At 55.2% G+C, this 14,384-nt stretch overlaps 1 protein-coding gene across 4 annotated transcripts in view; it reads right to left on the bottom strand.

Annotated features, from left to right (window-relative positions):
* Nucleotides 1-14,384, bottom strand: part of ARHGAP26 (Rho GTPase activating protein 26) — a 99,343-nt gene that overhangs the window by 59,679 nt on the left and 25,280 nt on the right. For all 4 annotated transcript variants that reach the window (XM_088063710.1, XM_005523708.3, XM_014253152.2 and 1 more), the window contains exons 10-11: nucleotides 13,085-13,179; nucleotides 6,441-6,519 (exon numbers count right to left, since the gene is read on the bottom strand). In XM_088063710.1, the coding sequence (XP_087919836.1) occupies nucleotides 6,441-6,519; nucleotides 13,085-13,179 (174 nt within the window). The remainder of the gene's footprint in view (nucleotides 1-6,440; nucleotides 6,520-13,084; nucleotides 13,180-14,384) is intronic.

Here is a 14,384-nt window from a genome sequence, read left to right on the forward strand (position 1 = left end):
TTGGCAGGGAAATTTGTTCTCCCAACACGGAGCTATTCCCTGAATTTCTACATGTTTGTTGAATTGCCTGATCAAATAACTCAGCAGAGGTGATAAAGAGAGGAAAGGCAAGTGAGTACGCTCTCTTTGGTCTGTCACTCCAGCTGAGGCTCTGTGCCTCCCCACTGAGGGATGGGCAGCGAGTTCCCACCAAACCACGACACGAAATCCTGGGATGAGAGCACCCTGCGCCCTCCCCTGAGGCTGCTTCACCTCTCTGGGCCCAGGCTCACAAACAAGTTGCTGCAAGCAGCTGCTCCATCCTGTTCCACATCTGTGCTGCAATCCAGGTTCGATTATCTCGTTCCCCAGGCACCCCACAGACCCACCCCACCTCTCAGCACCCCTCTCACCTGAACCCCAAAGCCAGGAGCACACCTGCAGCAGAGTGTCCCACGCAGGAGACGTGTGCTGTGCCCTGTCCTGTGGATCAGGACCCACCCTCACATCCCCAGACCCCTGGGAGCTCCTCTCGGGGGCATCAGCGGTGACATAAAACAGAGGGAGAGACCTGGCTGCCACCAGGTCCCCACCAGAGGCAAGGAAGGGACAGCAAAACCCAGCTGGTGTTCTGGGAGCAGCCACCCTGAGCCCATCAAAGCCAACTCCTGCAGCCAATTCCTGCAGCACAGGCCCCAGGGCAGAGCAAGGAATGCATTACAGAAACAATTCGGTATTCACAGCAGAGACAGGAGCCACTGCTCTGCTCCTGGACACCCCCGACAACACAGCTGGAACAACAGCTCACAAACTCGCCAAAACTGGGTGGGACAGCACTTTTAGGTGTGTAAAAGCAATCCAGAGGGCTCTTTTCTCTTTTAAAAATTATCTATAATGCTTCTCTAAGTAATTTTCTCTGAAACAGCTTCTTAAGCAGAGGACAAACCCCGGCAGGCGCGGTGACTCCAGCTGGGTGAGCCCTCAGCCACTGAAGCAGCAGCTGCTGGAACCAGGAATAAAAGCCTGAAGTCAAGGCTTAAGACCTCACTGGCTTAAGTGCTTTAGAAGCAAAATAAAAGCTTACAAACTCCATGTAAAGTTACTGCTATTACAGGCTTAAAGGGTTACCAAAGAGGAGAGGGAGATGGAGGGAGCAGCGGCAAGAGCACGTGATCCGAGAACTGACACGGATCATGACACGGAACGTGCTTCTCTGAGGCTCCTCTGCTACCACCTTGTCCCCAAAAAGGACAAAGAATTTTTTTGAGCAATAATCCTGAGCAAAAAAAGCCAAGCAGGGGCTCCCCTGGGCCCGTGTGGGTGCCAGTGGAACTCACCATCACCACGGCTCCCCGCTCTGGGAGGTGGCAGCGACGCCCCCAGAGCTCGGAAAGACTGAGCTGCAGTCCAGGGGAAGTTCACTGGGTTGTCTGGGTTGGGGAACAGATTAGAGGCAAAGAGAAGCAGCAGACAATAGAAACTTAGATATTAAGAGTGGGCAGAGTGGGGAAAAAATGTTCTGTTCGCTAAAGAGAGAGACAGGGAGATGGAGAAGCAGCAACAGGAATGACTCAGGTCATGGAGAACAACAAAAGAAATCTGCTCTAAGCAAACAAACCCAGGCAGGATGAAGGCCATGAAAACCTGCAAGACTGAGTGCACAAAAAAACTGTATTTTCCAGAAAGCTGACAAAAACATGTCTGTGGGATTGAGAGCACAATCAAAGCTCAGCATGAAAAAGGCTGTGAGGGAAGACACTGAAGAGGCAGACACGGCGCAGAGCCTGGGGAGAGCAGAGCAGAGAACACGGCGAGCGCTCCGGCACTCGCCCACGGGCTCTCGGCAGAGAGCTCGGGCCACAGACACCGTCTGTACTCAGAGATGCTCTGGGTGAGGATTCTTATGGAATGAATTCCCATGATGGAGCAGATCTGCAGCTCCAGGGAGTCCCAGTGCAGTGTAGGGGGTTGGGAAGGGGAGCAGTGGGTGCCCGTCCATCCCCCACAGCCACGCTGGGACTGAAGTCCTTCAAGTGAATTCATTTTTTGAATGAGCCAAAATAACAGGAATGCCGAGGTTGAAAGCACTGGAGTGAGTTCAAAAGACAACGTTTCCACTGGGAAATAAATCTCTCACCATTCTGTATAATTAGACAAGGAAAATGAAAAACAATTTCAGAAAGAATTCCCAGAAGCAATATCCAAGGAGGAGGCGGGAGGTGTGCTGGGCAGGAATGTGGGGCTGGGCTCTGCTGTCACTGCCACACAAACACCACTGGCATCTCTGGGCAGCAGGGCTGAAGGAGCTCCAGGAGCACTGGCAGATGTGCCACAGGAGCACTGCTGGGACAGGAACATTGGCAGATGTGCCACAGGAGCACTGACAGATGTGCCACAGGAGCACAGCTGGGACAGGAACATTGGCAGATGTGACACAGGAGCACTGACAGATGTGCCACAGGAGCACAGCTGGGACAGGAGCACTGACAGATGTGCCACAGGAGCACAGCTGGGACAGGAGCACTGACAGATGTGCCACAGGAGCACAGCTGGGACAGGAACACTGACAGATGTGCCACAGGAGCACAGCTGGGACAGGAACACTGACAGATGTGACACAGGAGCACAGCTGGGACAGGAGCACTGACAGATGTGCCACAGGAGCACAGCTGGGACAGGAGCACTGACAGATGTGACACAGGAGCACAGCTGGGACAGGAGCACTGACAGATGTGACACAGGAGCACAGCTGGGACAGGAACACTGACAGATGTGACACAGGAGCACAGCTGGGACAGGAGCACGGCACAGGGAGCTCCAGAGGCACATCCCACCCATCACCAGTGCCCTGGGAGCAGGGCTGGAGTGGTGGAGGGTCGTGGAATCCTGGCATGCCCAGCCCATGTGGAGGAGCCTGGCAGAGCCCGAGGGGCACACGCTGCAGGAGGGGCACACAGGGGAACAGAGGAGGGGAGCAGCCCCGGACTGGGGCAGTGATGAGTTTGGGAGGTGAGCGCAGCAGGCACAGCCCGGGGGTGGCACAGAGCCCGGGGCACGGAGGGCACAGCCCCGGGGGACAATGGCCCGAGTGGCCGGTCTCAGCTGCCATCTAGTGGGGAGCGGCCATGGGGCACCCCCGGCTCGGGGCTGGCTCCGGATCCAGCAGCACTGGGGTGGGAAAAGCCCTCCCAGCCCATCCAGTCCAGGCTGTGCCCTGTTCCCCCCTTGTCCCCAGCCCAGAGCTCCGAGTGCCACCTCCAGGGATGGAGATCCAACCCTCCCTGGGCAGTTCCAGTGCCTGAGCTCCCTTTCCATGGGGAAATTCCTGCTGCTGTCCACCCTGGCCCAGCCTAAGGCTGTTCCCTCTCCTCCTGTTCCTGTTCCCTGGGAGCAGAACCCAAATCCCACCTGGCTGCCATCTCCTGTCAGGGGCTTGTGCCAGAAGGTCCCCCTGAGCCTCCTCCACACTCATTCTCCACAACCTTCCCTAAATGCTTACCTTGTTCTTTGCCACAAGACACAGCCTAATTTGTGCCTCTCCTAAACCCACAGCCCAGCACAGCCACCATCAGCCAACACAGCTTTTATTCCTGACTCAGCTTCCAAGGAAGTTTCACAATCGCTCTGGCCTCCACCATATACATTTGCAAACTGCATCAGCAGAGGAGAAAACCCGTAAGAAACTGATCCTGAGTATCTTAACAAAACCAAACACCACTGCTCCGACATGGACTTAGCAGCTTCTCTTGTTTCCAGCCTCTGCAACATGGAAGAAAACCCAAAGTCAACACGGGGGCTTTATCCAAATGAATACAAGTGGTTAAGAGTTAACGGCGTGATGAGAGCTGTCTGGAGGCTGCTCTGACTGCGAGACACAGCGGAAATCTTCTCAAGTTGTGACAAATGTCTTGGCTAATGCAGCCACATTCTATGTTTAAATCTCACTAAGATGTAATTCGACATTTGGGTTTACTTTTTTCACTATAATCGAGAAACAAACTCCAGTCCGCGTTAATCTCTCCACAGCCTGAATTTGCACGTGGAATTACCATCCCCACCGTGCCAATCCCTCCCCACTCTACAGTCAAATCAAAGGAAAACCAGACATTCTTCCCAGCAGGGTTCATTGGTTACAGAAATACAGTCAAAGCACAGGATGGATATTTCTAGGAGTCCAAAGGTTCAATCTCATCTCTTGCTCAAGGAAATCCCTGTGGAATAGGTAACACGAAGATAACACGCTGCACCCTGGTGTTGCAAGGTAAGAACCCAAACAGAACAGCCCACAGCTCCATTTTTGATGGCTGGAGGAGGATAACCGAGGACAAGGAGCTGCCTCATGTGTCAACACACACCACCCTCAGCAGCAGAGTGTCTCTTGGATCTGTTTCCATGCCGGCTGCATCCCCCCTGCACATCTGGAAGGGCAGCGTAAGCCATTAGCAATTATGGCACAAGGCATTAATGCACAGCCACAACCCCTGACGTGCTGGGTGAGCCAGCTGGCCCCACTCGGTGATGGGCACGACAGGGGACAACAGCAGCACGCAGCTGGCACCACAACCTGGAGTTCTCATAAGCAGATTCTGGAACAGGATAATCCAGGCAGTCCTGTCCTGGTTGCTCCACAGAACCTTTTGCACGCACAGCTCTTTGCAAGTCCCCAAAATCTGTGTCTGCACCGCTGCAGACGGGCTCTGCTCCCACGCTGCATCCTGGAAACATCAGCAGCTCCACACACAGAGGGGTGAGCGCTTCCCTGCGGCTCCTGTCACCCTGCCTGGCTTTGCCAGCCCTGCCACAGCAGAGGTGAGCAGTGGGAGGCTGCTGAGCAGGCTGCAGGAGCACAAGACTCTGTTCAGATTAGGAGCAACCAACAATGCACATTTTGTCCCTGAAGAAGTGGTGGCACCAGAACGGAGGCAGGAGTTTGTTTAGGAGGGATCAAGACAGCTGGCACCTGGAGCCGGAGCCGGTTGTGCCGCTAGAGCTGCCCCAGGGCTCAAGAGCCAAGGGTGGAGGAGCTGGTTCTCCCAAACAAGGGCCCCTTTTCAACAGGTGATAGAAAAATCAGGCCTCACTGGCTGTCACAGAACCAGAGAATGGTGGAATGGTTTAAATTGGAAGGGCCCTTTAATCTCATCCAGTCCCACCCCCTGCCCTAGGCAAGGACACCTTCCACTAAATCAGGTTGCTCCAAGCCCTGTCCAGCGTGGATCTGGGCCAGGGATGGGGTAACCAAGCTTCTCTGGGTGGGTGCAAATTGAAACAAAAGAGGTTCAGCCTTGGGGTCAGGAGGCCAGGGAAGCAGCTGGGCTGGAGCCCAGGCAGGCTGTGCCTCTCCCCGCTCGGATGCTCTCGGCTCCCGAGCGGTAACACCCGAGCAACTGCTCTGAGCAGGAGGTTGGACCAGAAACCTCCTGAGCTCCCGTCCTACCTGAATTACCTGATGGATCTACGACTCCAGGCTGGGACCTGGCTGCAATCCACCAGGCAATCCTTTCCCTGAAATGCAGGGCAGCACCTCCCACACGCAGCCTCCCCAGCTGCTGCACGTTCCAGAGGCGAGCGCTTGACCGAGCCCAGCGCGAGCTTCCCAGCGCTCACGGAACAGCCTCGCGTGTCCGCCTGCCTTCAATGAACACTTCTGACAAACGAGCACCTTCCCATGGATCTGGGGGGGATCTGCTCAAACCAGGACCAGTCTGTGGGAGCAGGCTGTGCTGGGATGGGGACACCCTGCGCACAGACAGCCGCTCCAAAGCCACCCAGGCTGTCACGGAACAGCCCAGCCTGCTCTGCCTCTCCACACGGCTTCTCCTCGTATCCCAAAACCCTGCTGGCCATGAGCAGGCACAGAGGCCACGGACTGGTCTTGGCTGCTCGGCAGTGCCACGGGAGAGTCACCACACGAAGCTGGGATGGGCCACACCGTGCGGGACCCGCTCAGAACCAGCCAACGCTCCTCAAGCTGGCAGTAAGGTTTGCAAACGCATTCCGAAATAAAAACTAACAACAGTGAGTTTCCTGAAAACCCCCCAGAATCCCTTCCAGAGGTGAGGAAGCCTTTGGCACAGCAGGAGCAAACGCAGGGAACAGGGGCCACGCTGCCAAGGAGTCGCAGGACTCCAAAAGCCCTGGAAATCTACAACGTATTTTCTTCCACTGCTCTTTTTGCCATGTTTTCCTTTCAGCACGGCAGAGCAGCATGTTTGTGCTGGCCAAGCCTACCCTCCTCCTCTCCACCGCACCTCCAAGCAATCCAAGCACGGGAGATACAGTATTACCTCAAATATTTAACCAAGGGATTAAAGGATTCTCTTGGCAGGAGGCAGGAGCTGCCACACGGATCCAGCTCCGGCGCGGGCCGGCCGGCGCTGCGTGCCAGCGGCTCCACAGCGAGCAATCTGCCCCGGGCTGGCCAGCACTGCCTCTGCTTCGGGGCCACAGCTCCTGCTCACCGGTTCCCGGCCGTCCATCGCCTCCATCCACAGCCTCCGCTCCTCCTCCGACAGCGCCTGCATGGTGATGACGCCGGGCCTGCCGGGAGAAAGGAACGGCGTCAGTGAACCGCGGCACGGCAAGCAAAGGCGCCAGAGATGAATTTGTCACGAGAGGAAGAGGGAAGGAGGGCAAGCTCCTTCCCAGCCGGGCCCCAGCACGAGGAGGACAAAAGCCACGGACATCCCTGCAGGTCCTGACCGCGATCAGCAAGCGAGCAGAGGACATCTCCAACAACCAACGCACCTTTCCAGCGGTTTTGTGCAAGAGCTGGGTGCCAAATTCCTCCTGTGGCCCTCAGCCAGCTCACCTGCACCGGGTTAAACACGTCCTCGCAATGGCAGGAGAAGGCAAGGAAGGTAACCAAGGAAGGTAACCGAGCAAGCCCCACACATCCCCCGTGTCTCACCGCCACCCCGAGCACCAGGCCCACGGAGGAAACTTCTGCTGTGCAAAACATTTCACCCCCAAGCTGCTCGTGCCCTCGTGGCTGTGCCAGCCCCCAGCCCTGTCCCTGCCCTGCTGACAGACACAGCAGTGGCAGTGACTCTGCTGCATGTCCCCTCCTGCAGCCTCACAAGGGAGCAGTGCAGGAGTCCAGGGTGCCCCAGGGTGCTGCTCCTGCCCCCAGCACTGTCACACACACACCAGCCCTGAGCTGTCAGCCCAGCCTCCAACAAACAGCCCTGGGACTGCTCATTTACTGTAATGAGAAGGGGAAGGGACAGGCCTGAGTGCTGCACACACAGCACAGCAGCAGGGGACAGCTCTGGCACTGCCCTTGCCCGAGGGCCGACGCCACCTCCACGCTCCTCAGCGGAGGCAGCCTCCACTCCTGGACCACCCCTTCCACACAAGGAGTCAAACCTCAATTACCTGCTCTGTTAAGCGTGACCAGCAAGGTGAGGGTGGTTTTGGCAATCAGAATGTTTGCACAGCATTGCGGGGGGTGTGGGGACACAGAGGGTGGGAGCTGTGATCCCACACCAGGAGCTGCCGCCTCACTGTGCCGTGCTGGGCTGCCAGGGTGTCCATCTCCACATCCCAGCTCATCCTGCATCCCAACACTCCCAGCTGGCTAAGCCTGCAGCCCCCAGCCCTGTCCCTTTGTGCTGGCTCTGCAGCCCCAAGGGGTGGCCACATCCCCGGGCTCAGACACCGAGACCTGTCCGTGTGCGCTCCGGTGCTGCCGCTCCCTCCCCAGACGCATCAGCAGCAGCAGATTCCCTGGCAACGGGAGCAGGCAGGGAGGCTGCTGGTGCTCCCTGCCCGTGGGGATGCAGACACACAAGCTGTGAGAGCAGAGAGCCCCTGGTGCTGCTCTTCCCAGCCCAGCAGAGCACGGGAGCACCGGGCACACGGAGGGAAGGGAAGGGGGATGGAAGCTCGGGAGCTGCCAACTGCCTGCGAGTGTTCCACAGAGCACGAAGGCTCTGCTCCCTTCTCAACCCCCAAAAAAACCTGCTAAAGCCTGGGCAGAGGGGTGATTTCTAACTTGGACTTCCCTGGGGTGATTCAGCAGGAAAACGTGAGCTGCACCAACACTCTGCAGATGCCCTTTGGTCCTTGATAAGAGCCTGTAAGAAAATTAAACTTTAACAGGGGCTCTCAAGAGGTGGGTTTGGCCCTTCGGCTGCTGCTTTGTGGCACACACAGGCCAGGAACCGAGGATTAACCCTTCTCCCTGACCCCACTCCCCATCCAACCAGCCCAGCTTCCAGCAGCACACAGCAGCTCAGCACTGTCCCACCAGTGGAAGCTGTGCCCAGGTCCAAAAACCAGACATAATGTGCTTGATCTCTGCTAATCCCATTGGTGAGTCAGTCAATACTCACCAGCTTAGTGGTTTGGAAGTTAACTCACTTCAGAGGGAAGAGGAAACCACTTAACCATTGCCCCATCTGAGAGGGAAAACGCTCCTCATCCAACAGCAAATATGCTCAAAGCAGTGCACAAAGCTCCTCCCTGTGCAGGTACAAAGTGACTCAAGAGCAGCCCCTGGTACCTGAGGAGCTGCAGTGGCCACTTTAGCCTGGGCTTGGGTCTGACTTTAAGCCAAGCTGCTGCTGAAGGCACAGACACCTCAGTCAGAAAGCCCTGGAAGGGCTCTAGCCCAGCTAGGGACACACAGGAAAGGAAATTCTGGGATTTCTGTCTCTTCAGCCAAGACATTAGAACAGAGGCATTTAAACCCTCCATTCATGGCATGCTGGGCACTGGGCTCCCAGTGGCAGAGCAGGGTCCCAGAGTGGCAGTGCCAGGTTCCCCCAGCACAGGGCACAGGTGTTAACAGCAAAACATTTGTTCAGCCTCTGAGCAGATAACAACTCCTAGGGCTTCACTTCAAAGTCAAACTTCTTTAACAGCATGAGGGGAGGGGCTGTGAAGCTGAATCAAACCCGATTTCCAATGCAAATAGCTCTGCATTTCCTCCCCCAGTGTTTACTTGCCAGGGCACCCATTGCATCACTTTCCTGAGCAGAGCCATCTTCCTGGCTGTGATAAATTTAAAATGCACCCACACATTACACCTCATTCATTATGGATGTGGCCAACGATGCCCACGGGGCTCCATGTGCTCACTGCCAGGTCGGATGGCACCGGAGCAGCCTCTGCCAGCAGCAGCCCTGCTGGGATCACTGCCTGCAAACAGCACCATCCTCGCCGAGCCCCTTCCACAGCTCCTCACCGCGGTTACCTCCTCCAGCCACGGCAAAACCTGCTCTGACATCCCTCCCCAAAAGAGAAACAAAACAGATCTGTGCCCTCACCCAACAAATGGCCCCAAATACTGGGGGTTACAGGTAATTATTTATAGAGATAACATACAGTGAATACAGGTTCTGCTGTGGGCAGCTCCCACCTCCTCCCAACACGGGATGCACCTGGAGCCACGTGGAGCCAGCCCACCCCAGCCTCAGGACAGCAGGACACCCTCCTGGATCTGTCACCCAAGGTGCACAAACCTGAGCTGCTGTGGCAAACAGGAGCCAGGACCTGCTGATTCACTCCTAGGTGCTGCACCCCACATTTCCACCTGCGGGCACCAAACCCCTTTGGCTTTTTCTGGGACACAAGGAGGGGAAGGGACATTTTGGGATCAGAAGAAATTCATATCAAAATGGAGTGAGTGTAGGAGGGTGAGACCAGAGCAGAACATGGCAAACACTTAATAAGAAAGAGTATTTTCAATATGTTACAATCTAAAAATGGAAGATTTTTCCATATAAGACCACACAGGAAATTTGAATTTTCTCAATATCTCAACTTTTGTGACAAATGGCCTGGCCTTAAGGAGCTGTGACTAAGCACACTGAGAAAATGAGAAACTGCAATAGCTTTTCCTTCTTCCAGGAAAACAAACAAATAAGGAAAGCAATAGAAACAGATAAGAACTTCCAACTGCTGTAGCAGCTTATCACAGCGAGACAATCTAAACTGCTGATGGAAACACACGAGAGTGCAATAACAACAGGGGCTGAGCTGGGCTGAGTGCACAGAGATGCTCTGAGCCTGAGCACAGCAGTGCAGCCCAGACTCCACCCCAGGGCCGTGGGCCAGGCACCAGCAGCCACAGGTGGCCCCAAAAATGGAATTAAGAGGGAAACCGACCCCGAGCTCAGCCACCAGCAAGGGATCGGGACCACCGTGGCCACCAAGGGGAAGGAGCCTCATCCCTGACTGTGACAAGCCATCCCTCCCTAGCTGTGACAGCCCTGAGGCTTTGTTTTAAAGGTCGCTGGAAAGGTGACACCGGCAGAGGAACAGGGACAGGCTGCACCGCACGAGAGGCGCTGCCGGGCCCGGGGACATGGCAGAGCTGGGCTCACCTGGCACAGGTGAGCAGGGAACAGGTCCAGGTGAGCAGGGAACAGGTCCTGCCACAGTCAGAGCCCTGGCCCTGGCAGGAGCACTCCCAGAGCAAAGCCACCAGCCCTCCTGGGGAAATCCATCTGCTCAGGGGAGCACTTGGCAGGTGCCTGGCAGCTCTCCCTCCCCCATGCCAACCACCCAGCCACCGTGCCAATTCCTTCAGGAAGGATTTCTTAACAGACAGGGGGCTCAGGGAGGTTTGGAGTGCCCATCCCTGGGGGTGTCCAGGGAAGGGCTGGTCAGTGCTATGGGCTGGGGACAGGTGAGGAGCAGGCACAGCCTGAACTCGACGCTGTGGGGGTCTTTTCCCACCTCAGTGACTCTGGGATTCTGGTTCTGCAATGCCACTGTGCGCCAGGCAGAGCCCAGGGCTGGTACCTGCACAGTTCACTGCCCTCATGAAGAGGGCACCAAGAGGCCAAAGCCTGTATTTGAAAGCCCCCTGCTCCCCCAAAAGCCAGCTGGCACCTGGAAGCAGTTCGCTTCTGGCCCAGAGCAATGACCTACATTATCCTAAATGACAAGGCCCTTGTCATCAGTCAAATGACATACTCCTCCTCCCCAGGCTCATTTTGTAAGACACTGGCTGTCATCCCTGTTCACCTTGTTTACAAATCTAATTTAATGTGCAGAGACTACAAACAAGTTTAGTTAATGAAAAAAAAGAGCATTAACAGTAAAACACAGTATCCATCAGACTGGGGGTGTATTTCAGCCAGACCCTGGGACACCATTCTGGGGTTCATTTTGCTGTAACAACACAACACCCCTAACTTGCTACATTGAACACAAGAACTATTTGTAAATGCCAGGCCAGGTTGGATGGGGGTTGGAGCAACCTGCTCTAGTGGAAGGTGTCCCTGCCCATGGCAGGGGGCGGAATGAGATGAGTTTTAAGGTCCAACAAAACCTATTCTGGGATTCTGTGACAAGGAAGCAATGCTGTAATAACAGACCAGGCTCCAGATTTCCAGCTTGGTTGTGCTGAATCATCTTTACAGGAGAAAAACCACACTTTTTTTCCCACCTAAGAAGGAACAGCTCTTAGCTGGTGCTATTGAGGGTGTCAGTGCAGAGCTCCAGCCCCGCAGCCCGAGGTGTCTGAGTTCCCAAGATGAGGCTGACAAAAGCCCATTTCTGTGCAGGAAGAGCCAAGGCTGCCACCTCCAGGCTGTCCCCAGAGCTGTGGAACAGCCCAGCCCTGGGAGCCTGGCAGGGTGAAGGTGATCTCCAGCACACCCTGCACTGACAGCAGGGCCTGATGCCCTGGTGGTGCCCAGAAAAACTTGTTGTTTCCTCTTCTTCTCAAGTTTATCTTGGGAATACCCAATGTTTTAGACATCTAATGACGAATTCTCATACAAGAGAATGCAGAGCTGCCTGTATATTGGGAAAAAACAGCTTTTTCCTTCAGGTGTGCCCTGCTCCCCTGCTCCCTCAGGCAAATCCCTGCAGCAGGAGTGTGAACATGAAAGGAGAAACTCCTCAGGTTTCCCCTTCCTGTGCTACTCCCCTGCCATGATTTTCATGGAGCACAGCAGATTTCTGGAGCAGCTCCTGATCCCATGCCTGGCAGGCTCCAAACATCAAGGGAGGCTTCAGCTGCCTCTGAACACGCTGAAGTAAATTATTGTGGCTCCCTTCTCCTTCTCCCACTTTTAGTTTGATTTTCACATTATAAGAAAATATCCCCAGGGCACAGCAAAAAAAAAAAACCATAATTCCTGTGTCAGCAGAAATTCTGCAGCTTTCTGGAGAAAAGCACAGCTCCAGAGAGTGGGAGGCAGCCCCAGGTTATCTCATCCCTCAGCCAAGCCAGGCTCAGCTCCCCACCCCGAGCCCTCCCTGCCACGGGCTGGCACCGGAACGCTGCCGGAGCACAGCCTGGCCAGGAGAGCCACCAGGGCTTACTCAACACCCACATCTTCATGAACTTGGGTTTTTCTGAGACCTCCAGGGAATTCCTGCAGATGAGAGGGCAGCTGGAGCACGGACAGGCACACAGCTGGGAGAACACAGTGAGTGCCTCTGGAGCAGGCTTTTGTGAACTGTGTGAACTTCTGCAGCGAGGGAGACCCGGGGCAGTGACTAATTCCTCTTGGAATAGCAACACCAGCCTGCCTTTCCTGTTTATATGGGTCAGCCATGCACCATGCTAACTGGTATGGTAACAGCTCTCACTCCTGGCTGCCAGAGATTGAATCCACACATACCTCTGGTCCAGCTGCTGTGTGGTAAGTCACAGCAGAAGTGGTTTCCTTCTTCAGGAAAAAGGAGTGAGAGTGCCTGCAGGCACGAGCCAGAGGTCCATCATCACCCATCCATGGTGAACCAGCAACAGCCACTCCAGCAGAAAAGCTGACACTATTCCAACACGTACCCAGCGTTGGAAAGAGGCAGCACATCCCTCCCAGAGCAGCCACAGAACACCTTCCCAGGCTGGCAACCGCTCACCTGGTGTGGCCAGAGGCTGCAGAAGTGCTAAAACATGCTTAAAGTCAGAGAGACTTGAGTCAGAGACCTGTAAACCAAAGCACTGACTCAGTACACGGAGAGCACGTGGCTGAGAAAGGTGTGATTCCATGGATTAGGGCTCTCCACTCACGGAGGGTGTGACTGAAGGGGAGAAACACGGGAACTGCACAGGAACTGTCCCACAGCCACGTGCAGGAGCACAGCCCTTCCCTCCACACAGTCACCACAGCCCCAGGAGCTTCCTGGCAGCACTCACCGATCCACAGCCTCCACATCAAAGCAGAACCTCTTCTCGATGGAGTCTGTTTTCCGCCGTGTGCAGGATTTCAGGGTGACAGCCTCATCCTCCCCCTGAGAAGAGACAAAATCCCAGCTGAGGCCAAGAACAGCCAGCAACCACAGGCCTGTCCCCAGCAGCCACCTCTGTCAATGAGCAGGTTCAAACCTGGAGGCATCTGGCAACATCACCCTGCTAAAGACATCTGTTTGTATCTCTGGCAGGAGGACTTGTCTTTTCACCCATATTTAGTCCAAACCCCTTCACGAGGAGCCTTCCCATGAGGGTGCTCATGATTCAATCTGTGCGTTAAGCACCACACAACCCATTTTTCATGTGGGCAGGTAATGCTGGACCACAACTTTTGGGCAAAATCAGCTTTATTTTCCACTGCTGAACAACACTCCGCAGACCTGCTGGCAGTTTGCACTCCACGCTGCGTTTTTGGCAGAACTGTGCACACCAGGACTCTTAACAGGAGCAAACATGTCTTAAAATGTTTATTATATAACAAAGCAATGACAAAACCATTCTCCCATCCAGAGAAGGCCTCTTTGCATCCAAGCTGTGCTGGATTTCCACGGGGCTGAGCAGTGATCCAGCAGGATCTGTGAGCACTGCTGTCCTCTGCTGGAGGAAATCCTACCTCAGCCCCTGCCAGCACAGACACTTCTGCTGCAACTGTGAAATTCCACTGATGACTTAAGAGAAAATGAATTCTGAAGGAGTTCCTGGAGACAGACACTTTTCTGGGCTCTCTGTGCTGTTCCTGATGACACCTTGGCTGACCACCCTGTTCCCTGACATCACCATTATTCCAGGAAACATATTTACAATCACTTAGATTGAAAAAGACCTCTAAGATCATGGAGCCCAAAAGCTGCCCAGAACAGCCCAGCCCACCCCTAACCCAGGTCCTCACATGCCACAGCTACATGTCCATTAAATCCCCCCAGGGAGGGTGACTCCCTGGTTCTTATCCATAAACTCCTGCCCACTGCCACCATCACTCAGCTCCTGACACGGTCCCACTCATCTCATCCCACCACGCCTCTGTTCTCCTGCTGCACCGTGGCTCCCAGCCCCTCCTGTTCCCACTTGCAGGCACTGCTGTGCTGCTCCCCTGTGGGGCTCTGGACCTGCCCCGTTTTGGGGAGAAGCCCTCATTCCCTCTCACGTGCTCCCACGGTTTCCTACTCCCCAAGAAGGCTCCTGGACCAGGCAAGGCACCCAGCACAGACCCTCAAGAGCTCCCTGCAGGTTCTCCCCAGGGTCTGGC

Source organism: Pseudopodoces humilis, chromosome 17, assembly GCF_049639895.1.
Source record: "Pseudopodoces humilis isolate 2021_Gansu_Grassland_sample_001 chromosome 17, ASM4963989v1, whole genome shotgun sequence".
Taxonomy (NCBI): domain Eukaryota; kingdom Metazoa; phylum Chordata; class Aves; order Passeriformes; family Paridae; genus Pseudopodoces; species Pseudopodoces humilis.